The sequence below is a fragment of the Lolium rigidum genome, chromosome 3, assembly GCF_022539505.1.
Source record: "Lolium rigidum isolate FL_2022 chromosome 3, APGP_CSIRO_Lrig_0.1, whole genome shotgun sequence".
In the NCBI taxonomy this organism is placed as follows: domain Eukaryota; kingdom Viridiplantae; phylum Streptophyta; class Magnoliopsida; order Poales; family Poaceae; genus Lolium; species Lolium rigidum.
This window is the reverse complement of record NC_061510.1, coordinates 324,239,578-324,267,465: the sequence shown is the minus strand read 5'-3', so window position 1 is coordinate 324,267,465 and position 27,888 is coordinate 324,239,578. Positions and strand designations below refer to the sequence as shown.

General features: G+C 44.6%; 1 protein-coding gene, 1 long non-coding RNA gene and 4 other non-coding genes across 6 annotated transcripts; 5 read left to right on the top strand and 1 right to left on the bottom strand.

Annotated features, from left to right (window-relative positions):
- Positions 1 to 19,525: 19,525 nt before the first annotated feature.
- On the top strand, positions 19,526 to 23,822 carry LOC124703824. The gene is made up of 3 exons (XR_007003324.1): positions 19,526 to 20,743; positions 21,825 to 21,887; positions 22,750 to 23,822. It is a non-coding gene; the product is annotated as an uncharacterized LOC124703824 (long non-coding RNA).
- Positions 20,122 to 20,211, top strand: LOC124705051. The gene has a single exon (XR_007003899.1). It is a non-coding gene; the product is annotated as a small nucleolar RNA snoR126 (small nucleolar RNA).
- On the top strand, positions 20,653 to 20,742 carry LOC124705049. The gene has a single exon (XR_007003897.1). It is a non-coding gene; the product is annotated as a small nucleolar RNA snoR126 (small nucleolar RNA).
- LOC124705046 lies at positions 20,812 to 20,905 on the top strand. The gene has a single exon (XR_007003894.1). It is a non-coding gene; the product is annotated as a small nucleolar RNA snoR126 (small nucleolar RNA).
- On the top strand, positions 21,462 to 21,555 carry LOC124705047. Its single transcript, XR_007003895.1, has one exon. It is a non-coding gene; the product is annotated as a small nucleolar RNA snoR126 (small nucleolar RNA).
- An 899-nt stretch (positions 23,823 to 24,721) lies between the features above and the next one.
- Positions 24,722 to 27,460, bottom strand: LOC124699987 (growth-regulating factor 9-like). Its single transcript, XM_047232197.1, has 4 exons — positions 27,164 to 27,460; positions 26,518 to 26,706; positions 25,781 to 26,099; positions 24,722 to 25,430 (listed from the first exon to the last, which is right to left on the bottom strand). Exons 1-4 carry the CDS (start codon positions 27,327 to 27,329, stop codon positions 24,923 to 24,925), a joined length of 1,182 nt encoding a protein of 393 aa, XP_047088153.1. The 5' UTR covers positions 27,330 to 27,460; the 3' UTR covers positions 24,722 to 24,922.
- Between the last annotated feature and the right edge of the window lie 428 nt (positions 27,461 to 27,888).

Genomic DNA, 27,888 nt, shown 5'->3' with positions numbered 1-27,888 from the left:
CCGCTTCCTTGCCGACGGGGAAACGGAGGAGGAGAGCGATAATGATCGCTTCTCCTGGGACGACTTCACCTCCTCCGAGGAGGAGGAGGAGGAGGAGGAGGAGGAGGAGGAGGAGGAGGACGACACCTCCTCCGACGAACCGCCGGCCAAGCGCTTCTGCCCCTGGCCGGGGAACCTCAGCGACTTCGACAGCGACGAGGACGACGCTGACGAGGAAGACGAGGACAACGAGGGCCCTGCCGGCGGCCGCTGCAGCAGCGACGATGAGCCCACCGGGAGTAGCGCCGACAGCGGCGACGACGGTGACGACGAGGGCAGCGACGGCCCGTAGATAGGACCCTTATCATAGGATCAGTAGTAGTAGATGGGACAATGTATCCCCTAGTACTTCCTTTTGAGAGCAATCAGCTCTTTATGTAAGAAATCCCGTTTATCAATGAAGAATTTCCCCCAATTTGATTTTGCCGATTTCCTTTATGCTAATTTAGCCGATTGTCCCCTCATACTGACTTTGCCGATTGTCCACTTAGCCAATGCTCCATGAGCCGATGGCAACGCATCGGTCCCTCATAATCCGTCCTTCATCTCTTCGACTAAGGAGTGATTGTAAACTTGGTCAATGCTCAATGAGCTGATGTCAACGCATCGGTCCCTCACGATCTATCCTTCATCTCTTCGACTGATGACTTTGAGCTCTGGTGGATAATGTGGAAAACCAATGCCTTCAAGAGAGTCCTAGGATCGCTACCGAAACGACTTGACACTGAAGCCGATACTTCTGCAGAACAGATGTGTCACTTGCTCGCAAATCTCCTCAGTGATACTTTATAACCCCGCTCCGTTCCTTTGCGAGCAACCGCGATGGCCCAGAGCCAACTCCCTATCGGTGATGATGGATCCCTCTTTAAATTCCTCCTACCAGCTCCAATGATCCTCTCCTCGCAAGAACTCACCACCTTTGAAGAAGGTTATGATGGAGGGCCAGCCGATGAAACCCCAATCGGCTTTTAAAAACAGAGTATCTACCAGGTCAGTTGCCCCCCGAGCCTCAGTCAAGGCGAGAACGGCGGTGAGGACACACAGTTCAGTCGGAGAGCCTCAAACTCAGGCAATCTTGAGACAGCCAAACTCCATCAAAAAGGGCAGGGCAGCTCCATCCTCTCCTCGGCTCAACTTGGCCAAACCGACAACAGAAACACCGCAGCCGATCGCCTCTTCCACCGTTGAAAGCCGATATTGCAGACGAAACACCAACGGCTTAATGAGCAAAAGGCTGCCTTGTACGCCAAACTGACGCTTCTGACAGCACTGCTGAACTGGCGACCTTGCGCAAAGGGTTGGAGATCTTCGAAGAAAAGGTTCGGGCAACAAAACCAGCTCATTGTTCACTTCCTCAAAGAAGCAGAAGGCCTCGAATCTCGTGTAATTTGTACTAGAGTCGATGGCTGTGCATCGGCTTTGCTCCTTAGTTCTAAAGTCGATGTCTGTGCATCGGCTGTACATCGTGAGAAAATTTTTTACTGGCCGATTTTTATCGGCCCCCAATATTTTTTTACTGCACATGTATCGCACATGTTCATCTGATTAGGTGCCCCCCGAGCCGATTCTGCCAGGTAACTGTGGATATCGGCTCTGTAGTTAGCCAAGGCACTGTATTTGAACGTCGGCTCCGTTAGGACCAATGTTGACTTCTTCCAGCTCATCAGCCGACGTAAAACCGTTGCCCATTAGATCGACGTTGAACATAGGCGGAACGTATGGTGAAGATAATTTTGGCCGATTGCTGGAATCGGCCTCCATGTTGATTGAATCGCTCAACGAAGGTTTTGCGATGTTCCTCCATAGATCTTTGGGGCCGATCACAAGGATCGGCCTCGCCACGTTTATCCATAGATTCGTTCTTGCTAAACGGTCAGGCCGGTGGATAAGACCAGCCTAACCCCGTCCTTCGTGACGTCGATGCGCTCGCAGTCGTTCAAATTGATGCCTGAGAGTGGCTCTTGGCCTGTTGTCTCCCAAACATTTATGCCAGCCGTTGAAATCTCGGCTGAATCATCTGCGTGGACGACCTCTACTTCATCTCCATCCCACTGTATCAAGCATTGGTGCATCGTGGATGGAATGCAACAGCTTGGCGTGGATCCAATCTCTCCCTAGCAGGACAAGCATAGGTGCTCTTGCTATCGACAATAAAGAACGTCGTAGGGATGGTTTTCCTTCCTACGGTCGATCCACGTTCGTAACACCTTGTGCGTCAGATGCTTGGCCGTTGAAATCGCTCAATGTAACGTTGGTATTGATCAGATCCGAGCTAGAGCGTCCCAACCGACGAAGCATGGAGTATGGAATAATGTTGACTGCCGCTCCGGTGTCCACCAACATCTTGTTGATATGCTGCCCATTGATATAGCCTCGCAAGTACAAGGCCTTCAGGTGTCTGTAGCTTCTTTCTCGTGGCTTCTCAAAGATAACCGGCCTTGGGCCGCAGTCAAGTTGCACCGCAGGTGCTTCGTCTAATCCTGGAGCGCTAAACTCCGTTGGAAGGATGAACACCATATTTGTGCCAGCCGATGTCTCATCACCGGCTTTCTTTTGTCTGGGGCGCCACTCTTTCCTTTGTGGCCGACCTTCCTCGTCCGTGGTTCGCTGAATTTTCGCGGCCGCATCAGGCCGCGCCTTCCTTAACGTGTGCAGGTATAACCTTTCGGCTTCCTCCAAACCACGTAGTCGCTGAACCCTACGCTTTTGGGAACGGCTGAGTCCATCGTGGCACCACCTTGGCCGGTGGTACTTATCTTCTTCTTCATCATCGTCTTCCAATTCCTCGAGATCTTCCACCCGAGAGGACTCGCCGTGCTTGTTCCGAGGCGGGAGAGGCCCTAGACGCTTGAACACGGATACGTTAGCCGCATCCTTCTTCTTCTCGTCTACATTCTCGGGCGCTTGCCGATTGTAGGCAATCGGCTCATTCCTGAATCCCAGCAGTGTCTGAAGAAGGGACAATCCCAGTGCCTATCCACGTCGTCTTGCTCCCTCGACTTTTCCTTGGCGTGGCGCTCATATCTCTCATCGTCGCGATCATGCCGATGATGTCTCCTGGCGTCCCTAGCCAGACGATCTCTTTCGTCATCGTTGTTGTATCGTCGGCGTTGGTCGTATTGACTCACATATTTGTTGAGGAGGTGATCAGAGAGAGGTCGCTGGTATCTCACATTCCTAACTTCTCCCTCCGTGATGTAGCGCTTGCCATCGTGCCGGAGCCGATCGCGTGGAACGGCTTCCTCTTTGTCGTTGTCATGAGAGCAGCTGCCCTCGTCACTGTTCTTACCGGGGTGGTGCCCAGGTCCTACCATGTTGATGTTGAACGATAAACTTGGCTGACACCTCCCAGGGTAAGTGTACTCCACCATGTTAACGGCGGGGAAGGGGTGTGTGTCGACTTTCATGGCGTACTGGCTGAAAATTAGACACCCTTGTTCTATCGCCATTTGGATCCGCCGACGCCACACCCCGCAGTCGTTGGTGGCATGGGTGAACGTGTTATGCCATTTGCGTATGGCTTTCCGTTCAACTCCTGCGCCGTGGGGATCTTGTGGCCTTCGGGTACCTTTAGCTGCTTCTCCTTAAGTAGGAGGTCGAAAATTTGCTCAGCCTTGATGACGTCGAAGTCAAACCCTCTTGGAGGACCTTGTGGCTTAACCCACTTGCAGGACACGGGGCTTGCCCCCCGAGTCCATTCAGCCACCGCTACCTCCTCGATCTCCCGCGGAGCCTTCATCTTCATCCGCCTCAACCAGGACCACCGCACGCTTGAATTTATCCCGGTATACATCCGGGTGGCGCTCGTTCATATGATGACGCCTTCGCACCATGTGCGCCGTTGAAGGGTAGTCTCGCTTGGGAGGCCACGTCCTTGATCGGTGATGCGAGACCCACCACCGCCAACTCGATCGCTTCTTTTTCGCTCACACGAGCCGAATAGCATCGGTTCCTAACGGTCCCGAAGCGCCGGATGTATTCCGACACCGTTTCTCCGCGCTTCGTCGTACTTGTGCTAGATCGGCAATGCCAGCCTCGGAAGCCTCCGAGTGATACCGCATGTGGAACTCGCTCCTCCAACCGGCTTCCAAGTCCGGATTGAGTCCGGTGGCGGCGATGCGTACCACCCGAAAGCCGATCATGTGAGGGACCGTGCGAAGAACCTCACACGCAGCTCATCCGATGCCGAGATCGTGCCCAGCCTGTGCCAAATATCGGCTCACATGCTCGATTGAGCTGGAACCATCCGATCCACTAAATTTGGAGAATTCAGGGAGCCGATATTTGGGTGGAAGTGGGATCAACTCGTACTCGTTGGGGTACGGCTTGGAATAGCCGATTGCCCTCCTTTTCGGCACCATGCCGAACCGGTCTCTCAAGATTGTACTGATCTGATCCGCGGTGCCGGGCCGCAGAGTCGAACTCCGAAGATTTGCCGGAGTGGCATACTTAGCCAGCCATGCTTGCTTCTCAAGCTCCGAGCCAACCGCATGAGTTGGGCTCGGAGGTTTATCGGGGTGGCATACTTAGCTAGCCACGTCTCGCTTCTCAAGATCTCGTTCCCGAAGTTCCTCCCCGCTGTTCCGTAAGTCCCCGTCGTTGCAGTCAGGTTTGTGAGTGCCCGAGCTATCGCGGTCCGGCACGTATGTGCACGTATATCCGTGAGGGATCTCCTTAGGCGCCTCATGCAAGAACTCGGTAATCACTAGGGTCACCACCGATCTTGTAGACGACGTATGCCGGTGAAATCGGCACTTCGGTGCTGCCACCGCGAATGGCAGCGGTGGTCGGGACCGGAGTGGCATCTCTCCTTGGTGAGTCCCTAGAGCTGGTCCCGGCGGAGAGTACCGATGCCTCATGATTTCCTGGATCACCCGAAGAGCGACACGCTCCAAAGTGTTCACCAGTGCTCTCGGAATGGCGGTGCAGCGAATGAGCTACCATGAAGTTAATCTCCTGACGCAGGGACCTAGTGCGTTCTTCTGACGGGGCGGACAGGTCCACTCCATCGAGCGCGCTTCAGGTGAGAACCCCTTCCACCCGATGCCGTGTGAGCGGGTTCTCCGGAAAGAGCCGATGAGGTCGGCTTCGAGGATCGCTTTGACCTCGTCATACTTCTTCTTGAGCTCCTCGGTGAGATCCTCGTACGTGATCGGAGTGCCTTCCGCCATCTCAGTATGTAGATGGCGATGCGGTTGATGTCGAAGACTGTCCCACCGGGCGTGCCGTAATGTGTTGCGGTCGGAAACCCGCCGGCGAGCAGCGACGGGCAACACAAGAGAGCCGGGAGGCTCCCGGGACCGCGGCTGGCCCCGGTCCTCCGAGCGACGGCCCGCAAAGACTCCGGCACGCACGTCCGATGCCGGTGCAAGGGCGTGCCACCCGACCTATACCCGGTCGTGAAGGTGTTGGATTTGCCTCGCTTAGTTTCCTCGCATGGCATACACGTAAACATTAAATACGAGCCTCGATCGGCTCTCAAAGTTGTCCCGTGAATCGGCTCAAGGAGCCGATCCACCCATGATCCGTACGAGGTGTACGGTCGTATGGTGGTCCCGCTTGATCAAAATAAAGCTAAAACAACCTACTACGATTTAGGGTTTTCACCACATAATCGGAACATCCTACGCGTGATTGAGCCTGGCGGCCACGCACGGTGATCGTAAACCGACCCTAGACAAGGCCTAAAAACCAACATGAAGTTGATCCCCGAAACATCTTGCCTAGGGCTAGCAAACTACACCATACGCGCCACTGGATCCTTCAACCCGTTTGTAAGGCCTAACTATGCAGATATTAAACTAATCCTTGAAGAACAAGGAGCAATCATAACGGATCGGATCTACGAAATAATGATCAAGCGGGGTGCCGCCCTTACACCTAAGATAGGTGTAAGGGCGGCTAGATGTCTTAGGGTTGCACGACGACAGCATATGATACGATGAACAATGCTAGCCCTAACACATCTATGATAACTACGTTGCTCGCCATCAACAAGGCTTCAAAGCACGAGCAACGCATGAACGACGAATAAACGTGTACCGCCTAGATCGCAAGATGCGATCTAGGCAGCATGATGCTTACTCGGAAGAAACCCTCGAGACAAGGGAGTTGGCGATGCGCCTAGATTGGTTTGTGGTGAACGTGATTGTTGTTTATTTCATAAACCCTAGATACATATTTATAGTCCGTAGACTTTCTAACGTGGGAATAATCCCAACCGTGCACGAGCCAAACTCTATCTAACCGACACGTATCCTACTATGTTACAGATACATGGGCAAACTAGCCCAAACTTTGTATACGAGGCCGATTCATGTATTTCTTCTATGTATATTCTTCAAGCCCATCTCAATCGCGGCCCATCTCTGATCCGGTCAAATTCTGGTGATAACAACGTGTTGACTTGTCTTCTCGTCTTCCCGTCACACGTGAGAGGGCGTGTTGAAGTGTATAAGTAGATTGCCTAGCCCTTTCCATCAGTTCGGACTTTTGGTTCAAGTGGCTAGTGCATGAAGCTTAACAATTTGAGCGGCTGTAACTTAATTAGTCCTTTTCCCATACTACCCTTGACTAAATCTGAGCTATATGTGCTCACGTATTCCTCATTTGCTATGTTAGACAATGATTTGAGAAATAAACTTGAGTTTTGTCTCCCTAGAACTCTAGTTCTTTGTATCAAGGCACTCTTGTGGAATCTTACTCTCTTCATGGATGATTCTAGGGCAATCCCTCTCTCATCCAAGTTCTAGGGTGGATCTCCTCCCTCCAATCTTTCTCTTCTTGGATTCTACCTAAGGGTCTCTCGAAGAATTGATTTATTGGCTTGGTCTAACCAACCAAGGGAGTATAATTTGGTTTGTATTGGGTTTGTGTGTGTGTGTTTATGTGTTGGATTTTGTGCTCTTCTTCCTCTCCCACCTTTTCCATCCACAAGTTAGGTCAATTCGTGAGATTTGGGCACATCCTAGGCCTTATGCCTCATCATATGGTATCAACAGCTCTTGGTTACCACGAATTTGACCATCCATCCACCCAATTTCACCTCTAAAAAATTTCCCAAAAAATTCCCCAAAAATAGCCCTAATTTGCCTTTTGATGGATCTGCGATTTTGTTGAGTTTTGAGTGGTTTTGGTCCATTGATTCGGTGTCCCTGGTGTTGATCTACTATTTCCCCCACTTTTTAGCCTCCAATTTCATCAATTTTGAGTTTTGGGTCGATTGGATTTGGATTTTGGGAAGAACAGCAAGCCCACGCGCGAGCTCGTAGAGAAGAACCAGCAGGTGACCGGTACCTCCACCCAGGCACGAGCGGTACCTCCAGCCAGCAACGAGCGGTACCTCCAGCCAGCCTCCACCGCTACTACCGCTCCCCCACCTGTCTGCACCTCCAGCTACCGGCCACCCCTCACCGCCACTACCGCCCGCTGCCACCGCCGACCACCACCACCCCTCTCCACCGCCGGCTGATACGTCTCCGACGTATCGATAATTTCTTATGTTCCATGCCACATTATTGATGATATCTACATGTTTTATGCATACTTTATGTCATATTTATGCGTTTTCCGGAACTAACCTATTGACGAGATGCCGAAGGGCCAGTTTGTCTGTTTTCTGCTGTTTTTGGTTTCGAAATCCTAGTAAGGAAATATTCTCGGAATCGGACGAAATCAACGCCCAGACATCTTAGGATTGCATGAAGCTTCCGTAACACCCGAGAGCCGCGTAGGGGGGCCACAGGCCCACAAAACAGTAGGCCGGCGCGGCCAAGGGGGGGCCCGCGCCCCCCTGTTGTGTTGTCGCCTCGTCGACCCTCCGACTCCGCCTCTTCGCCTATAAAAAGGTCCCTGACCTAAAACTTCGATACGGAAAAGCCACGGTACGAGAAACCTTCCGTAGCCGCCGCCATCGCGAAGCCAAGATCCGGGGGACAGGAGTCTCCGTTCCCGCACGCCGCCGGGACGGGGAAGTGCCCCCGAAGGCTCCTCCATCGACACCACCGCCATCTTCATCAACGCCGCTGTCTCCCATGAGGAGGGAGTAGTTCTCCATCGAGGCTCGGGGCTGTACCGGTAGCTATGTGGTTCATCTCTCTCCTATGTACTTCAATACAATAATCTCATGAGCTGCCTTACATGATTGAGATTCATATGATGATGCTTGTAATCTAGATGTCATTATGCTAGTCAAGTGGGTTTTACTTATGTGATCTCCGGAGACTCCTTGTCCCACGTGTGTAAAGGTGACAAGTGTGTGCACCGTGTGGGTCTCTTAGGCTATATTTCACAGAATACTTATTCACCGTTATGAATGGCATAGTGAAGTGCTTATTTATATCCCTTTATGATTGCAATGTGTTTTGTATCACAATTTATCCGTGTGCTACTCTAGTGATGTTATTAAAGTAGTTTATTCCTCCCGCACGGTGTAATGGTGACAAGGTGTGCATCGTGTAGTACTTGGCGTAGGCTATGATTGTGATCTCTTGTAGATTATGAAGTTAACTATTGCTATGATGGTATTGATGTGATCTATGCCTCCTTTCGTAGCGTGAAGGTGACAAAGTGTGCATGCTATGTTAGTACTTGGTTTGGTTATGTTGATCTCGTCATGCACTCTAAGGTTATTTAAACATGAACATCGAATATTGTGGAGCTTGTTAACTCCGGCATTGAGGGTTCGTGTAATCCTACACGCTTAGTGGTGTTCATCATCCAACAAGAGAGTGTAGAGTCTAGCATTTATCTATTTATTCTGTTATGTGATCAATGTTGAGAGTGTCCACTAGTGAAAGTATGATCCCTAGGACTTGTTCCTAAATATCGCTATCGCTGCTTGTTTACTCGTTTTACTACATCTCTACCGTCCGCAATATTACCACCATCAACCACACGCCGATCCCGGGCAAAGCACTTTTCTCGGTGCCGTTGCTACTTCTTATATTTATTCATACCACCCGTATTTCACTATCTCTTCGCCGAACTAGTGCACCTATTAGGTGTGTTGGGGACACAAGAGACTTCTTGCTTTGTGGTTGCAGTGGTTGCATGAGAGGGATATCTTTGACCTCTTCCTCCCCGAGTTCGATAAACCTTGGGTGATCCACTTAAGGGAAACTTGCCGCTGTTCTACAAACCTCTGCTCTTGGAGGCCCAACACTGTCTACAAGAATAGAAGCACCCGTAGACATCAAGCACTTTTCTGGCGCCGTTGCCGGGGAGGAAAGGTAAAAGGTACTCACACTCCGGATCTCGGCTACTAAGCACTTTTCCGAAGACCGTTGTAAGTACTCCGAGCTATTTCCTTTAGATCCCGCAATTGCATCTTTTTGTTTCTTGTTTACACTAGTTTGGCATAATGGACAACAATGAGCTTCTTATTCTATTTCCTGATTTAAGACATGGATGGTTTGATGCGAAGATTAAAAAACCCATGGAACATATTAGTATGAACACTTTGAATACCATTGTTGCTAATGATATAGAAAGTTCTAAGCTTGGGGAAGCTGGTTCTGATGAGCATGATCTTTTTAGTCCCCCAAGCATTGAGGAGAAAATTTACTTTGATGATACTTTGCCTCCTATTTATGATGATTATAATGATAGTAGTCTTTTAGTACCGCCTGTTATGGAGGATAAATTTGATTATGATTACAATATGCCTCCTATATTTGATGATGAGAATAATAATGATAGCTACTTTGTTGAATTTGCTCCCACTATTACCAATAAAATTGACTATGCTTATGTGGAGGGTAATGATACTTTTATGCATGTGAATAAAGATGTTTTATGTGATACTTATATTGTTGAGTTTGCTCATGATGCTACTGGATATTATTATGAGAGAGGAAAATATGGTTGTAGAAATTTTCATGTTACTAAAACACCTCTCTATATGCTGAAATTTTTGAAGTTACACTTGTTTTATCTTTCTATGCTTGTTGCATCATGCTTCATGAATTTGTTTATTTACAAGATTCCTTTTCATAGGAAGCATGTTAGGCTTAAATGTGTTTTGAATTTGCCTCTTGATGCTCTCTTTTGCTTCAAATAATATCTCTTGCGAGTGCATCATTAAAACTGCTGAGCCCATCTTAATGGCTATAAAGAAAGAACTTCTTGGGAGATAACCCATGTGTTTATTTTACTACAGTAATTTTGTTTTTTATTTTGAGTCTTGGAAGTTGTTACTACTGTAGCAACCTCTCCTTATCTTAGTTTTATTGCATTGTTGTGCCAAGTAAAGTCTTTGATAGTAAGGTTCATACTAGATTTGGATTACTCGCGTAGAAACAGATTTCTTGCTGTCACGAATCTGGGCCTATTTCTCTCGTAGGTAACTCAGAAAATTATGCCAATTTACGTGAGTGATCCTCGGATATGTACGCAACTTTCATTCAATTTGAGCATTTTCATTTGAGCAAGTCTGGTGCCTCTTTAAAATTCGTCTTTACGGACTGTTCTGTTTTGACAGATTCTGCCTTTTATTTCGCATTGCCTCTATTGTTATGTGGGATGGATTTCTTTGTTCCATTAACTTCCAGTATCTTTGAGCAATGTCCAGAAGTGTTAAGAATGATTGTGTCACCTCTGAACATGTGAATTTTGATTATGCACTAACCCTATAATGAGTTTGTTTCGAGTTTGGTGTGGAGGAAGTTTTCAAGGGTCAAGAGAGGAGGATGATATACTATGATCAAGAAGAGTGAAAAGTCTAAGCTTGGGGATGCCCCGGTGGTTCACCCCTGCATATTTCAAGAAGACTCAATCATCTAAGCTTGGGGATGCCCAAGGCATCCCCTTCTTCATCGACAAATTATCGAGTTCCTTCTCTTGAAACTATATTTTTATTCGGCCACATCTTATGTACTTTACTTGGAGCGTCTCGTGTGCTTTTGTTTTTGTTTTTGTTTGAATAAATGCTTGTGTGGGAGAGAGACACGCTCCGCTGGTTCATATGAACACATGTGTTCTTAGCTTTTATTTTTCATGGCGAAGGTTGAAACTGCTTCGTTAAATGTTATATGGTTGGAAACGGGAAATGCTACATGTGGTAATTGATAAAATGTCTTGGATAATTTGATACTTGGCAATTGTTGTGCTCATGTTTAAGCTCTTGCATCATATACTTTGCACCTATTAATGAAGAAATACATAGAGCTTGCTAAAATTTGGTTTGCATAATTGGTCTCTCTAAAGTCTAGATAATTTCTAGTATTGAGTTTGAACAACAAGGAAGACGGTGTAGAGTCTTATAATGTTTACAATATGTCTTTTATGTGAGTTTTGCTGCACCGGTTCATCCTTGTGTTTGTTTCAAATAACCTTGCTAGCCTAAACCTTGTATCGAGAGGGAATACTTCTCATGCATCCAAAATCCTTGAGCCAACCACTATGCCATTTGTGTCCACCATACCTACCTACTACATGGTATTTCTCCGTCATTCCAAAGTAAATTGCTTGAGTGCTACTTTTAAAATTTCCATTCTTTGCCTTTGCAATATATAGCTCATGGGACAAATAGCCTAAAAAACTATTGTGGTATTGAATATGTACTTATGCACTTTATCTCTTATTAAGTTGCTCGTTGTGCGATAACCATGTTCCTGGGGACGCCGTCAACTACTCTTTGTTGAATATCATGTGAGTTGCTATGCATGTTCGTCTTGTCTGAAGTAAGGGAGATTTACCACTCATTTAATGGTTAGAACATGCATAATGTTAGAGAAGAACATTGGGCCGCTAACTAAAGCCATGATCCATGGTGGAAGTTTCAGTTTTGGACATATATCCTTAATCTCATATGAGAACATTAATTGTTGCTACATGCTTATGCATTAAAGAGGAGTCCATTATCTGTTGTCTATGTTGTCCCGATATGGATGTCTAAGTTGAGAATAATCAAAAGCGAGAAATCCAATGCGAGCTTTCTCCTTAGACCTTTGTACAAGCGGCATAGAGGTACCCCTTTGTGACACTTGGTTAAAACATGTGTATTGCGATGACAATCCCGGTAATCCAAGCTAATTAGGACAAGGTGCGGGCACTATTAGTATACTATGCATGAGGCTTGCAACTTGTAAGATATAATTTAGATAACACATATGCTTTATTACTACCGTTGACAAAATTGTTTCTTATTTTCAAAACCAAAGCTCTAGCACAAATATAGCAATCAATGCTTCCTCTCGCGAAGGGCCTTTCTTTTACTTTTATGTTGAGTCAGTTCACCTATCTCTCTCCACTTCAAGAAGCAAACACTTGTGTGAACTGTGCATTGATTCCTACATACTTGCATATTGCACTTGTTATATTGCTTTGCATTGACAAACTATCATTGAGATATACATGTTAAAAGTTGAAAGCAACCGCTGAAACTTAATCTTCCATTGTGTTGCTTCAATACCTTTACTATGAATTTATTGCTTTATGAGTTAACTCTTATGCAAGACTTATTGATGCTTGTCTTGAAAGTACTATTCATGAAAAGTCTTTGCTTTATGATTCAGTTGTTTACTCATGCCATTACCATTGTTTTGATCGCTGCATTCATTACATGTGTTTACAATAGTATGATCAAGGTTATGATGGCATGTCACTCTAGAAATTATCTTTATTATCGTTTACCTGCTCGGGACGAGCAGAACTAAGCTTGGGGATGCTGATACGTCTCCGACGTATCGATAATTTCTTATGTTCCATGCCACATTATTGATGATATCTACATGTTTTATGCATACTTTATGTCATATTTATGCGTTTTCCGGAACTAACCTATTGACGAGATGCCGAAGGGCCAGTTGCTGTTTTCTGCTGTTTTTGGTTTCAGAAATCCTAGTAAGGAAATATTCTCGGAATCGGATGAAATCAACGCCCAGCATCTTAGGATTGCATGAAGCTTCAAGAACACCCGAGAGCCGCCAGAGGGGGGCCACAGGCCCACCAAACAGTAGGCCGGCGCGGCCAAGGGGGCCCGCGCCCCTCGTTGTGTCGTCGCCTCGTCGACCCTCCGACTCCGCCTCTTCGCCTATAAAAAGGTCCCCGACCTAAAACTTCGATACGGAAAAGCCACGGTACGAGAAACCTTCCGCAGCCGCCGCCATCGCGAAGCCAAGATCCGGGGGACAGGAGTCTCTCGTTCTTGCACGCCGCCGGACGGGGAAGTGCCCCCGAAGGCTCCTCCATCGACACCACCGCCATCTTCATCAACGCTGTTGTCTCCCATGAGGAGGGAGTAGTTCTCCATCGAGGCTCGGGGCTGTACCGGTAGCTATGTGGTTCATCTCTCTCCTATGTACTTCAATACAATAATCTCATGAGCTGCCTTACATGATTGAGATTCATATGATGATGCTTGTAATCTAGATGTCATTATGCTAGTCAAGTGGGTTTTACTTATGTGATCTCCGGAGACTCCTTGTCCCACGTGTGTAAAGGTGACAGAGTGTGTGCACCGTGTGGGTCTCTTAGGCTATATTTCACGTAATACTTATTCACCGTTATGAATGGCATAGTGAAGTGCTTATTTATATCCCTTTATGATTGCAATGTGTTTTGTATCACAATTTATCCGTGTGCTACTCTAGTGATGTTATTAAAGTAGTTTATTCCTCCCGCACGGTGTAATGGTGACAAGTGTGTGCATCGTGTAGTACTTGGCGTAGGCTATGATTGTGATCTCTTGTAGATTATGAAGTTAACTATTGCTATGATGGTATTGATGTGATCTATGCCTCCTTTAGTAGCGTGAAGGTGACAGTGTGCATGCTATGTTAGTACTTGGTTTGGTTATGTTGATCTGTCATGCACTCTAAGGTTATTTAAACATGAAATCGAATATTGTGGAGCTTGTTAACTCCGGCATTGAGGGTTCGTGTAATCCTACACGCTTAGTGGTGTTCATCATCCAACAAGAGAGTGTAGAGTCTAGCATTTATCTATTTATTCTGTTATGTGATCAATGTTGAGAGTGTCCACTAGTGAAAGTATGATCCCTAGGCCTTGTTGCTAAATATCGCTATCGTCGCTTGTTTACTCGTTTTACTACATCTCTACTCGTCCGCAATATTACCACCATCAACCACACGCCGATCCCGGGCAAAGCACTTTTCTGGTGCCGTTGCTACTGCTTATATTTATTCATACGACCTGTATTTCACTATCTCTTCGCCGAACTAGTGCACCTATTAGGTGTGTTGGGGACACAAGAGACTTCTTGCTTTGTGGTTGCACGGTTGCATGATAGGGATATCTTTGACCTCTTCCTCCCTGAGTTCGATAAACCTTGGGTGATCCACTTAAGGGAAACTTGCTGCTGTTCTACAAACCTCTGCTCTTGGAGGCCCAACACTGTCTACAAGAATAGAAGCACCCGTAGACATCAAGCACCGGCTATCACCGCAGCCCCTTCACACCACCAGCAAACAGCGTTGCTACCCCACCACCACCACCACCACAGCCACAAGCTTACCGATACCAGCGCCGGCATACCACCGCAACCGCCGCCAAGCTATCGTGACCCTATTTTCCGCTAACTTGTGTTTGCTTGTTCCGGTTTGAGTGCCTTGTGTGTGATACTAACCCGCAGCTCTGAAGCAAGCGACGACATCCTCGGCACCCCGAACTTGCAACCGTACATTTGACTCCACCATCATCACAAGTTGGTGTTCATCACCGCCTACACAACTTAGGTATAACTTGCATTGCCTTGTAGCCCCTCTTCTCTTGCGATCTATCCTATCGAGCATTGCTTATCAAGTGTTGCGAGACATTGCACGTGGCCTCGATTGTGAGGTGTGTGTGTAGTGTGGAGTAAAGCTTATAAGCAAACACTCGTGTGGAAAAATAGCAAATTAAAAGCAAGGCTAACGCTAGCATAGTGCGAGAAAAAGCCGGAAAAACACAAAAAAGAGCAAAAGAGTGCAAGAGCCACCATATAAAAAAGAGTGCATGCAAGTGCTACAATAGAAAAAAGAGTCAAAATATTTTAAGCAAAATAGAGAGAAGAGAAGAGAAGAGAGGCCACGTGTGAATCTTGTTGTCTCTATTTTTTGCATCCAAAGTTTTGCCTCTCATTGAGTTAGTGTGACAACGAGCACCACCTTTGCTAATTGGTTCTTGTGTTTATTCCGCTCATTCCTTGGTCGCACTAAGCCCGTTCATCTCGTGTGTGAGTTCCACATATCTTCTGTGTTTATAGTGATCATCGCTTTGACATTTGATTTTTGGATTTGACCCACTCTTAACAATAAACTTGATTTCGGATTTCGTCTCTTGGCTTTCCACCATCCTTTCCTACCACCATATTTGCTAGCTTTTGCGTGTGTAACCCAATACAAATTGGTTTTTCTCTTGGTTTCGTTAGTTGACCCAATTCTATCATTCCAAGGTTAGACTTGAAGGTAGTTTCTTCCACTAACATCCACCACCGAGCTTTTGTTGTGCTAACATGGATAGCGAAGAAGAGGCTACGGAGGACTACATGGAGTACTTCGAGGATGATACCTCCGCAAGCACCGCGGATGTGGAGGAGCATGTAGAGCTCGACACCGACTATGGATCGCAAAGCATGTACGACATAGTGGAGCAACACCAGGAGTACGACATTGACACCATGGTGGAACCTCACCTCGCCTCCACCATGAACAACACCGTTGCTTCCAAGTACCCCCTCTTGGCCAATGGAGCTACACATGAAGATAGAGGACCTTCAAGATGGCGCCACCACGATAGTGCTTATGCACATGATCATCTACATCGAGCTCATCATATGGATCATCAAGAGCGTCCCCAACACGATCATCATCGACACGCTTCTCCAAGCTCAACAAGGCATCACAAGCAACGCGCCAAGGCACGTGAGCCATCTTCTAGGCATGCCGAGGATCGTCATCGACACACACCATCTCATGATCTCCGTCGACCACTACCACCTGATGTACTCCATCGACATACGTCACCACATGATCATCGCCGACACAAGCCACCTCATGATCGCCATCGACCAACATCTCCCAAGGATCTTCGACGACACCCATCAAGACATGGTGATGACGCAAGAAGATGAGAGCCTCGACATGAAGGCGACAAACACCATCATAGGGTGTCTACCACTTCAAGGGTTGCGAGGGCACATCAAGCGGACCTTCCTCGTAAGGTGACTCCCACTTCTTGTGCCACCACCACAATGGCCACTACATTGTCAAATGCCTATGGACTCCGATGCTACAAGTGCAAGCAACAAGGCCACCATCCACGGGAATGTCCCAATCTCCTATGTGATGTGTGCAAGGCCAAGGGTCACATGACGTGGCAATGCACAACGCCAAGCGCCAAGAAGCTCTACTTCGACGAGCTACATGCCCAAGCCGCGAAGAGATCTATGGCGCCTACACTTCAAGATGAAGATCAACAAGGCCAAGTGAAGGGTGAAGTTGATCCGAGCCTAGCTCTCAACGACACTATGGAGCCACCACTTGAGGACGATTTGGGAGGCGATGGAGTTGAGAAGGGTGAGCATGGGATTTTCCCTTCACCAATGGAGACGCATGGAGATGAGAAAATTGAGCCTACTCCTATATGCTTGATTGATGAGTTGGTACCAATCCCATGTGAGCATGAGAGCCACTTGGCCCACTTGTGTGAGAGCGATAGTGAGTTGAGTGACTCCCACCCCATATGTGAAAGTGAGTGCTTCCATTTGTAGGACATGAGTGATACACCGAGTGAGTTGAGAGAGGTAGTTGACAGGTCCATGGAGGCCATAACGTTTTCTAACACCTTAACCTCTCCCTCTATTGTGTCTTCTCACGTTGCACTAGGTTCCATGGATATTGAAGCGCCGATCATGGACAAGAAGATGTACATGGTGCATGAAGATCACACACACCATGCTTATATGAAGATGAGGATGTCGGCCACGTGAAGCCTACCAATACAACCACACCAACGTCAAATGAGTCGGACTACCAAGGTAACACTAAAGGTGTTGATGATACCATGATCCCACTCGTGGACATGAAGAATGATGAATTGTTTCCTCTTGCTTACAATGGTGATATTAGCTTTCACATGCTTTGCCCTAAATGTTTGCAATATTCCATGATTGTTGCACCCAAGATTTTGACCAATTACTCTTTCTTATGTTTGGTATGCAAGAATGCTTATTTGATTGTTAATGGGAGGCCCCCCATAGCCTTCTCAATTTTTGAAGATTCAAAATTACCGTATGCCACAAATTCACCATCATGCCATATGCACACTCGCCATGCATTTTACACCACCTTGATTGACACTAATGGTGATGTGCAAAGGACATGGCGCATCATGATGGATGATGTGTTCATATACCATGCACAAATGTTCGTTGTTTTGCCTATTGTGTGTATAGGTACAAAAACGACAACCTCAACCTCTACGGAGCATGAGTTGACAAAACAAGCTCTAGAGAGCTACCTCCACAAGGGCTTAAATGAGAAGATCGAACAAACCATCATCGACTTCGGCATGCACGCCCTCAACATGACAAAACTCCATAAAGATAAAAGGGAAATGATACAAGAACATGTATTTCGCCAAGCTACAAGAATCAACGCCAAGAAGAAACAAAGGCTCCCACATGAGCGCAACTCCAAGCTCAAGCCACGAGGAGATGGTCCCTTCAAGGTGCTTAAGCGCTCCAACAACGACGCCTACGTCATCGACATACCAACATCCAAGTACTTGGTGACCAAAACATTCAACATCTCAGATCTCTCAACCTATCATGGAGATGAGGAGGAACAAGAGTCGAGGATGACTATTTCCCAAGGAGGGGGAGATGATGTAGCCCCGCCAAAGGATGACACTACACCAAGGCCGAATAGTCCCCCCAAGTGGACCGATGACACGAGCCCGAGTTAAAGCCATACATGACAAGGTGTCCTCTCTACTCTCGACCTCAACACACACTTGAATGGCATACTACTTCATTCCGGCGTTCCTTGCATACTTAGGTACGAGCCTCGAGGGATGCCACGGGAGGGACAACTAGTTGTGCTCAAGGAAGAAGGAAAAGGAAGAGAAGAAGAAGAAGAAACGCAAAGAGAAGAACAAGAAGGAGAGAGGCCGGCCTCTCCAAGAATTGATTCTATTGACTTGGTCTAACCAACCAAGGGAGTATAATTTGGTTTGTATTGGGTTTGTGTGTGTGTGTGTGTGTGTGTGTGTGTGTGTGTGTGTGTGTGTGTGTGTGTGTGTGTGTGTGTGTGTTTGTGGTTTGGATTTTGTGTTCTTCTTCCTCTCCTACTTTTCCATCCACAAGTTAGGCCAATTCGTGAGATTTGGGCACATCCTGGGCCTTAGGTCTCATCACCTGCTCCACGAAGATCTTTTAAATAAGGACAATTGTGTGACTCACTAACTATAATATCTCCCAACGTTTTTCGAAAGTGTGGAAAAGTATAAATTCAAAGACTCTCGAACAGACTCTCTCATTCTTCCTGGTTGCGATGCCTGGCACTTAACATGGCAATTTTTCTTATACTTAACCAATAAAAGTGGTGGAAGTCCCGGAAATTCAATTCGGCTCTTGGGTGCATATGCTCCCTCCAGACAAAAAATATATTTCTAATTGTCAAAAAAATTTAACAAAAAATTTCGCATGCACATCTCGACAATCTATGTCCGTTCGTGCAGTTTCATGAAAATTCGATATTTTTTGTGGTTGGTGTAAAAAAGATAAAATAAGTCTCACAAAAAACCTTATTTTTAGCACTAAAATTTGTCCTTTTTACATAGGTCAAACTACAAGTTGATTTTTCATGGAAAGACTTTCTGCGTGCTTAGCATGTCAAGATATACACGCGAATTTTTTGTTTGAATTTTTTGACATTTTAAAATATATCAAAATTGTAGTTCAAACTAAAGGGAGCATATGCACCCAGGAGTCAAAACACCACTCCCGTGGAAGTCCCAATCTTCGTTTCTCCAAGTTGTTTTTTAGTAGTATAACATTTTATTGCTTACCAAGATTTGTTTTACCACTGGCTTTTAGAGTAAATATCTGGTTTGGAAAACCGGTAATTTATTCACAAAGGTATATGAATTAAGTTACATTTAAAGTAAATACGAAATATTTATCTAGAAATACTCCCTCTCCATCTCTTCAAAATACGTCCTTCGTGATTTTGGCATGACATCTGAATATTTATCGGTAATTGAACTCTCTTTCTTAGTTGGAAAGTTGTGAATATGAAGAAATGGGGTAACTTGAAAACAATGTTACCATGCCAATTTTTTGGGATGGTTGCCAAGTGAAATCTAGGACTTCAAATCGTACGGGTGGCTTTTCTTACAGGTGGTTAAACACATGGAAAACCCTTTGTATAGTATATAAAAAAGAGGAATATAAGAAGCTCTTGGGTTCACTGGGCCGAGTCTGAGTCCGTTATAACAGTCCAAAGTCCAAACCGCAAGCAGGGAAAGAAAGTGCAGCACAAGCCACAGCACCAGGTTTAGGGTTCCCCATTGTCTGGGCGAGGTCGTCTGAAACACTAGATCTACCAGATGCCCTGCTTGATTCGACCAAAAAATACACAAAATTTTGCCGTTATTCTTCGGAGCCTTGTTCGATCTCAACAAGCTAACAGTATTTCCTTTCCCTGTTTATATAGGCACCTAGTAGGATGTTAGATCGAGCGGAGAAAAAGTTCTTGCGCGGCCCGACAACAAATTAGTACGGGATTTTCATTATCCATTTTCATAGCAGAATCTTGATATTTCGCGTGAGTTTGGGCAGTTAGCTTGCAGATTCGATGCCCATTTTGTTCAGATTAGTCCCAGAGATTAAGCGATAGCTATAGTAGGCATAGCCAGAAAGATATAAGTTCTTTTTTACTTACGCTTGTCTCCGCACTAAGAAGTTTATTACCCTTGCAGTTTGCTTTCTCTAATCTCTGCTAATTTGGGTTGGTGGTTCCTTCATACGGCCTCTTGCTTCTTAGGCCTTAGGCCTATTTGTACGCCAGTTCTTCATTTTAAGGACTGCTTCCATGAACTTTATTTCCCTTGTATAAGATCCCTATAATTGTCCTCGCGTGGCTGTGATGACAACAAAGATTCTTCGTCATACCTTAATTTCAGTTAAGGACCAAAAGTGATGACTTTATTTGTGCGTGTCTGAGCTGACGCTCTTTTTATAGGTGCAGCCTTGTCTAAATGTTTTGTTTCCCTTATCTTTGTGCCGTTTTTTTTGCAATTTTTGTTCATGTTTTTAGGTGAGCACGACTAGCTTAGTATTTTTCGTGTTCTCAAATATCTATTTTTTTTGTAATTTTGGTTCATGTTTTTAGGTGACAACTGTGTGTAGATGAACTAGCTCACTATTTTTTTGTTCTCCAATATATATTGCGGTCTATAACAATTGTGCATGGGAGTTCAACAAATTTGTCAAGCCATTGCTACTTCATTCGATGGCTATTGACTTCAGTTGCTCCTATATTAATGCAAGGCAAAGATAGCCCTGGTTCATCGAAAAATGGTTGGACTTTGGGTTAGGCCTGCCTTCAGCATTCTACAAATTTGATCCTTTTGTGCTTCTAATCTGTTTTTTTTCAGCATCTTTATGCATGGCTGTGATGATGAAAACTTCGTTTCTCGATGCTGAGACTTGATCTATTCAAGGATAAACTTTTGATGAGAATTGCGTGCCTGAGCCAATGTAACCTAACCTTTATGTATTTATTTCTGATAAATTCATTTTTCGTTGTTGCCTGTAGTGTTCTTGCCTGGCTGTGATGACAAAAAATTCCGTTTCTCGGTGCTGATACTTGATTTGTTCAAGGATCAAGAATGTGATGACCTTTGTGCGTGTCTGAGCCCATGCACCTTATTGGCTGTGTGCGCCTTTGTGTTTTTTTCGTTTTGTATTGCCCAGATTCTTTTTCCTGGATCAGTTTTTTAGGGGTAATCGTTTCAGCCTTATGTAAACGTTTAGGAGTCTAACCTGTGTGATTTCTAGGGAGCTAGCAATTGCAAACAATGACCTGTTTTTGCACAAATCCTGCCTTTTTATAACAAAGGCCGTCTTTCTTTCAGCAACATGCTGCATAAACATCTGGTGCAGAGAGGCTTAGATTGCATATTGTTCTACGTCTTCTCAGCAGAAAAGAAACTGAATGTATGATAGATATCTCTATAGAAAAGAAACTGAACGTATGATATAGAAAAGAAAAACTGTATGTATGATAGATATGTATGAATTTTGATAAACAGCTATGGCTTATGGATCTTGTATCATTCACTTTTTACTGGGTCTGTGAAACTCATATTAGGTGATTCAAGGCTAAATCATCAAACATCCACACATGATTATGGGTTTATCAGGATTATACGGATCATCTACTTGTTCCACGACAAAAATTTGTAGTGTTCTTGACTGGCTGTGATGACAAAAACCTCCATTTCTCGGTGCTGGTATTTGATTTATTCAAGGACCTAGAATGTGATGAGCTTTGTGCGTGTCTGAGCCCCCAGGGTTCTTGTTCCTGGGGGTTTTCATCTACATGTGCATTTCTGCTATTTCTGTTTTGCTTTTCCTGGGTTCTTGTTCCTTGATTACTGAGTCTTATAGGGGTTTTCTGGGGAGCTTGTGAACTAGAGTAGGTCACTAGGTGGATCTGATATTTTCATCTGCGATAGAGATCATAATCGCTGTTCTGAATGGTACTCTTTTCCTGTATGGGCAACTGCAAAAATCCTGTTTTTTTTCTTCTTTTTAAACAACCTTGTGCTTCTTTCAGGAACGTGCTTCATAAACATCGGGCAAGAGACTGGCTTTATGATCCATCAATCCTTCTTCCTAGGTAGTTAGCTTGTGTACTGTTCTCTGTCTTTTCCGCAAAAAAGAGAACACTGAATATATGATAGATCTGAATGAATTTGATAAACAGTGATGGCTTATGGAGCTCACACCACTCAATTTTACTGGCCCTGTGAAACACATAGTAGGTGATTCAAGGCTAAATAATCAATCGTCCTCAAATGTGTATCAGGATTATATGGATCGTGCACCATCTACTTGTTCTATGATTACATTCTACTTCTCCTTGTGAAGAGTTGCTCTTAGGATCTTGTATTATTGATGGTGTGGCTACAGTTGGTGCAGTGGTTAGAAGCTGTATGTCCCTGGTGATATTTGCTTGACAGACCAATGTATGTCATGACAATTACATGGAAATCAGAGTTTCAATTTTAGAAAATTTGGCGTATGCGGAAATGGATTGCGTGAACTTTACCTGTTAAAATTTAGCTAACACAAGATCTGGTACTCATGTAGCAAAACGACAAGCTAGAATTTTTTGGATACAGCCTAATTCATGAAGAAAAAAAAGTTGCAACTGATTGGGGATTACGAAGCAGATGACTGAAAATAGAAAGGAGAGAAAAACACGCATGGATAGGGAAAACATCTAAGCTAGTTCATCATGCTTGTATCCATGCTTGTTCCCTTCAATAGTGAGTTTACTATGTCTAGCTCCCGATTTAATAGGGATTCACATTTCATGGCCCTCCAGATTAAGTTACCAACCATATGGTGAAGTTCCTCGACATTAGAAATCAGATGAAACTGGCATGGGATAAGAAGCTTTGTTTTTCTGAGACTTGATCTTGTTTATACAGGCTAATTTTTTTAATGACTGATTGAAGATATTCACGATCATGCAGCTGCTGGTTGCTTGGCTTCTATACTGTATTGGATTCACCATCTACTGGAGGACTGAACTTACCTGGTTTATTCTGCTGCTTCAGTTGAGAGAGCAGGGGCACTGTGTGTTGTCGATTATTTAACTGTGGAGCATTGTTGCCTTGTTCTGGTTTGTTTGCCTTCTCATTGCTCAGCATTACCTTGCAAACATGTAGAAGTATCAAATACTCTGTTGTAGTACAGAGGGAGTAAAAGTTAATGTTACTTTCTGCTAAAAATAAAACTATCCTGATACACAAGATATAGCGGCCAGAACTTTTGACTAGTTTTTGTTCACCACTCGCCAAAGCTATGGAACTTACTGTCTTGAAAGTTGACACACATTTGAAAATATTTTACCATTAGTATGTGATCAAAGGCGCCACACAAATGGATGATATTATTGAATCCATAGCTCTGGAATAGTTCTGGTATATATAAGATCAAAACTCTGTTTCTGTGTATACTAACCTGTTTAACCTATCTGTCCAGCAGCTATCGCTTCCTCTCATCAGTTCATAAGTAGCTTTTGCTATCTTGGAGCTACGCTGTGATCCTGGGGATGCTAATGTGCCAGCAGCAGGTGTCTCTTTTGCAGTCTTTCTAGTTTGGTTTTCCACAGGCTTTCTTGAACGATGGCAGTTTCTATTGATGTGCGTCTCACAATACTTGTGCTCGGCCATCACTTCCTTTGAGCACTGCCATTTCTTGTCATCGGTTTGGCCGCATCTTCCAGGTTCTGGGTTCGAACCTGTGTTAGTGAACCCTTGATAGACAGGCCTCCATGTCACTTCATTACTCGGAAGTATGTCATGCCCTGCTTGCATTTGTACTCTAGAGTAGTCTGTATTGTGGCTGCTCGATACATATAGACCGTTCGGTTACAAAATGTAAACATATAGTTGTGACAGCTTGTATGAGGCACTTTATGTTATGACTACTTGCGTGGTCTAGTTCACAAATCTTAGTGTGGAAATCTGTTGAAATGATATGTGCAACTTCATTGGCATACATATGCATCAGTGGACTTGTTTTGTAAATGAATCTGTTTTTATTGGAGTGCTTCTTTTACTCATTCAAATTCAAGGACCTAAAATGCGATGAGCTTTGTGAGTGTCTGACCCAAGGCACCTTATTGTCTACACGAGCCTTTGTGCTATCTCTGTTTTGTTCTCGCTAGGTTTTTTGTTCATTGATTACCGAGTCTTTCAGGGGTAATCATTTCAGCCTTATGTAGTCTTTTTGTACTGTTTGTTCTAATAGGTGTGATTTTTGGGAGCTTGCAAACTAGAGTAGGTCACGGGATGTATCTGGTATTTTGGTTCTATTTTCATCCGCTATTGAGATCATAATCGTTGTTCTGAATGGTTTTTACCAGTATGGTCACTGCAAAAATCCAGTTTTTATTTCCTCCTTCCTACGTAGTTAGCTGGTGTTCAGTACTAGGGCTTTTCCACGGAACAAAACTGAATATATGATAGCCCTGAATGAATTTGATAAACAATTATAGCTTATGGAACTCGCACCACCCAATTTCACTGAACCTGTGCAACCCATTGTTGGTGATTCATGGCTAAAAGTAATCAATCATCCTCAAATGTTTATCAGGATTATATGTACCGTTCTCCATTTATGATTGCATTATACTTCTCTTTGTGAAGAGAGTTGCTTTTTATTGGGTGGATACATTTGGTGCAGCGGTTAGAGCTATATGTTCCCAGTGATATTGCGATATTTGCTTGACAGACATATATTATAACTTAAAAGCTCAAATAGATTTAGAATAGTTATCTTGGGAATACTACATGGGAATTAGAGCTGCAATTTTTCAAAATTTTGGCGTATGCAGAAATGGATCAATTTAAATTTACTTGTTAAAATGCAGCTAACAACATCTGGTACCCACTACCCAGGCACCAAAAGACGATCTAGAAAATTTTGGATACAGCCAAATTCATGAAAAAACAAAGTTGCAACTGATTGGAGATTACAAAGCATCTGAAAATAGAAAGGAGAGAAAAACAAGCATCAATAGGGCACACATCAAAGCTAGTTCATCCTGCTTGTATCACCATTGTTCCCTTCAATAGTGAGTTTGCTATGTCTAGCTCCCAATTTAATGGGGATTCACATTTCATAGTCCTCCCGATTCAGTTACCAACCATACGGTCTTGACTCACACTTATTGGTGAAGTCCTCAGTACTCTTGGAGTTTGTTAAGATCTCTCCTAGAGGTCCCCCTTGAGGCATCTCCCAAGAATTTGAGATGCAATCTTCTTGCGCTTGTGTCATGTTAGGTGTAAGCCAACTGATGTGTTGACCTTCTGGAGACAAATAGAAAGCCGATGAAACTGGCATGGGATTAGAAGCTTTGTTTTTCTGAGACTCGATCTTGTCATTCTTATGCAGGCTGAAATTTTGAAGGACTGATTGAAGATACTCGCGATCATGCAGCTGCTGGTTACTTCTGTCCCAAGGCTTCAATACTGTATTTGAGGAGATGGATTCACTATCTACTGGAGGACTGAACTCGTCTGGTTTATTCTGCTTCTTCAGTTGAGAGAGCAGGGGCAATGTGTGTTGTCGATTAGCAGCAGAATTTAGCAGTGGAGCATTGTTGCCTTGTTCTGGTTTGTTTGCACTCTCATTCATCACCATTGTCCTGCAAATGAGTACAAGTATCAAATAGAAGTTACAGTTACTGTCTACTACTACAATTTAAACAACCTTGCTTGCTTCTATGTGGACCTAAATATGTTTCTCTGTGGACCTGACTGTGTCATTTAATCCCACTATAGCAGCCATAACTATTTTTTCCATTTTAACTAGTTATTTTTCTTCAGTCGCCAAAGCTTAGGACCTTACTGCCTTGACATGACATGCATTTGAAAACATTTTACCATTAGTATGTGATGCAAATGTAACGAAGAAAAGGATAGTACCATTCAATGCATATCTCCGAAATAGTGGTTGATATAAGAAGATTAAAACTCAGTTTCAGTGCATACGAACCTGTTTAAGCTATCTGTCCAGTAGCTATTGCTTCCTGGCATCAGTTCATTAGTAGCTTTTGCTTTCTTGGAGCTACCCTGTGAGGCAGGGGAAGATAATGAATCAGCAGCTGGTGTCTCTTTCGCGGTCTTTCTAGTTTGGGTTTCCACAGGCTTTCTTGAACGATGACGGTTCCTATTGATGTGCCGCTCACAATACTTGTGGTCGGCCATCGCTTCCTTCGAGCACCGCCACTTCTTTCCATCAGTTCGGCGACATCTTCCAGGTTCTGGGTCAGAATCTGAATTCGTGAACCCTTGATAGACAGGCCTCCAAGTCACTACATTACAGGGAAGTATGTCATGTCCTGCTTGCATTTGTATTCTAAAGACTGCCCGATACATACATTGACTGTTTGGTGACAAAATGTAAACAGATAGTTGTGACAGCTTGTATGAGCACATCATGTTATGTTTACTGATGTATTCTGGTTCACAAATCTTAGTGTGGAAATATGTGTAAAGGATATGTGCGACTTCATTGACATACATATGCATCAGTGAACTTGTTTAGTAAATAAACTTTTTTATTAGAGCTTCAGATCATACAGAGCCTTGTACTTCTTTTACTCACATAGTCACATTCCTATGCAAATAGCAAACATACATGTAAAAATATGCTTGCTTTTGTACCTCAGTTCACGAAATGTATACAGAAGTAAATAAAAAAAGATCTAGATCTTTTTATATAATACTTACATCTATCAGCTGACGATCTGAAGCTATTGCTGATTGAAATGAGCAGGCTGGAAGGTATAGGGGCCTTGGCATTGAGATACTTGTAGATGAGAGCCTGGTGCTCCAGCTCCATCCACTGTGTGGGAGTGAAAAGCATCTTGTTCTTGGACAGCAAGAACCTCTGCTCATTCGGCCTTACAAAATCCATACCTAGATAATAATAATAATAAACAAGGAAAACTCTTTAGTATGACCTCAAAGAAGGAACAAACTTATCTTGAAATATTCATGAATGTTTTTTTTCTTTATTTGGAGGAATGAAGTCCAGACAAAAGTGTAAAGCGGATTAAAAAAAGGCAATGAAATGGCACAGCCTTGGATGGGTGAGGAAGGGACCCAGCGAATGGGGTAGATTCGAGCAAATCCCCATGAGCAGTACTTGCAGCATTGATGAAAGGTCATCAAGCTCGGCTTTTTGACCTTTTTCTTTTATTTTGAGAACATGGGAACAGTCGAACAGAGAACAATGCCTACCAGGTATCAGCTATCATGACGACTTGTACAGAATAGATCGAAGAGGATAGTACAATATTTATATATTCTTGTGCCAGATGCAGAAGCAAAGAATAATAATAGGAGAGAGGCTTGAGCAAAGCCGAGCAAGAACCTGATGGGAGAGCGTGAGCGGCCTTGGAGAAGCGGAGCATCTTCTGCTCGTCGAGGAAGGGGGAGGGGTAGGAGGCGGGCTGAGTGAAGCCGGATCTCTTCATGAGGCCGAGGTCACTCTCCTTGGTGGACGGCGCCGTGAAGCCCAGCACCTGCCCGAGCTCCATGGCAGCAGCGGCGGCGACGGAGAGCTCAGGAAGCGTTTGGGGAGGAGGGGCCGGTGAGCATATTGCTGGAGAAATGGAGATAGTGTGTGGTTGAAGTGGGGAGAGAGAGCAAGGGAGTTTTGCTTTTGGTTTGGGAGGCAGAGAGTGTGGCCCTTTGGGAGACTAGGGGTGGCCCTTAAATAGCAAGCTCTGTCTTTTCATTCTTTCTTTAGTCCTGCTTTTGTTTTATTTATTCATTACTTGCTGTTTGATTTTTGGGTGAGCTGGATGCTGCTTTATCAGTGACCAGTAATAAGTAAATGACTTGTTGTGATAGATGTTGCTGTCCATCTGATGGCCCACGAATCTAGCTAGCTTCGAGGACTTGTCCTAGATTATTGGCATGGAGAAAATGTTGTGAAATTGATGTGTGGGAGTACTTGTCACAAGCACAACTTAATCGAAAAAGGGGCATTGTACTATCCAGGAGTATCCACAGCACGTTCTAGCCTTTTGCTAGAGAATTAATCGGAGCTGTAGCAATTAGTTAGGGGGTATAGCTAGCAAGCCCTTAACTACA

Bases quoted from the DNA above. Each gene is read 5' to 3' on its own strand.
- LOC124699987 (XM_047232197.1), bottom strand. From the start codon at position 27,329: ATGGAGCTCGGGCAGGTGCTGGGCTTCACGGCGCCGTCCACCAAGGAG. The intron at 26,100-26,517 runs GTAAGTATTATA...CCTGTAATGTAG, and splicing joins CAGATCGTCAGCTGATAGAT to TGACTTGGAGGCCTGTCTAT. The intron at 25,431-25,780 runs GTTCGTATGCAC...ACTCATTTGCAG, and splicing joins TGGACAGATAGCTTAAACAG to GACAATGGTGATGAATGAGA.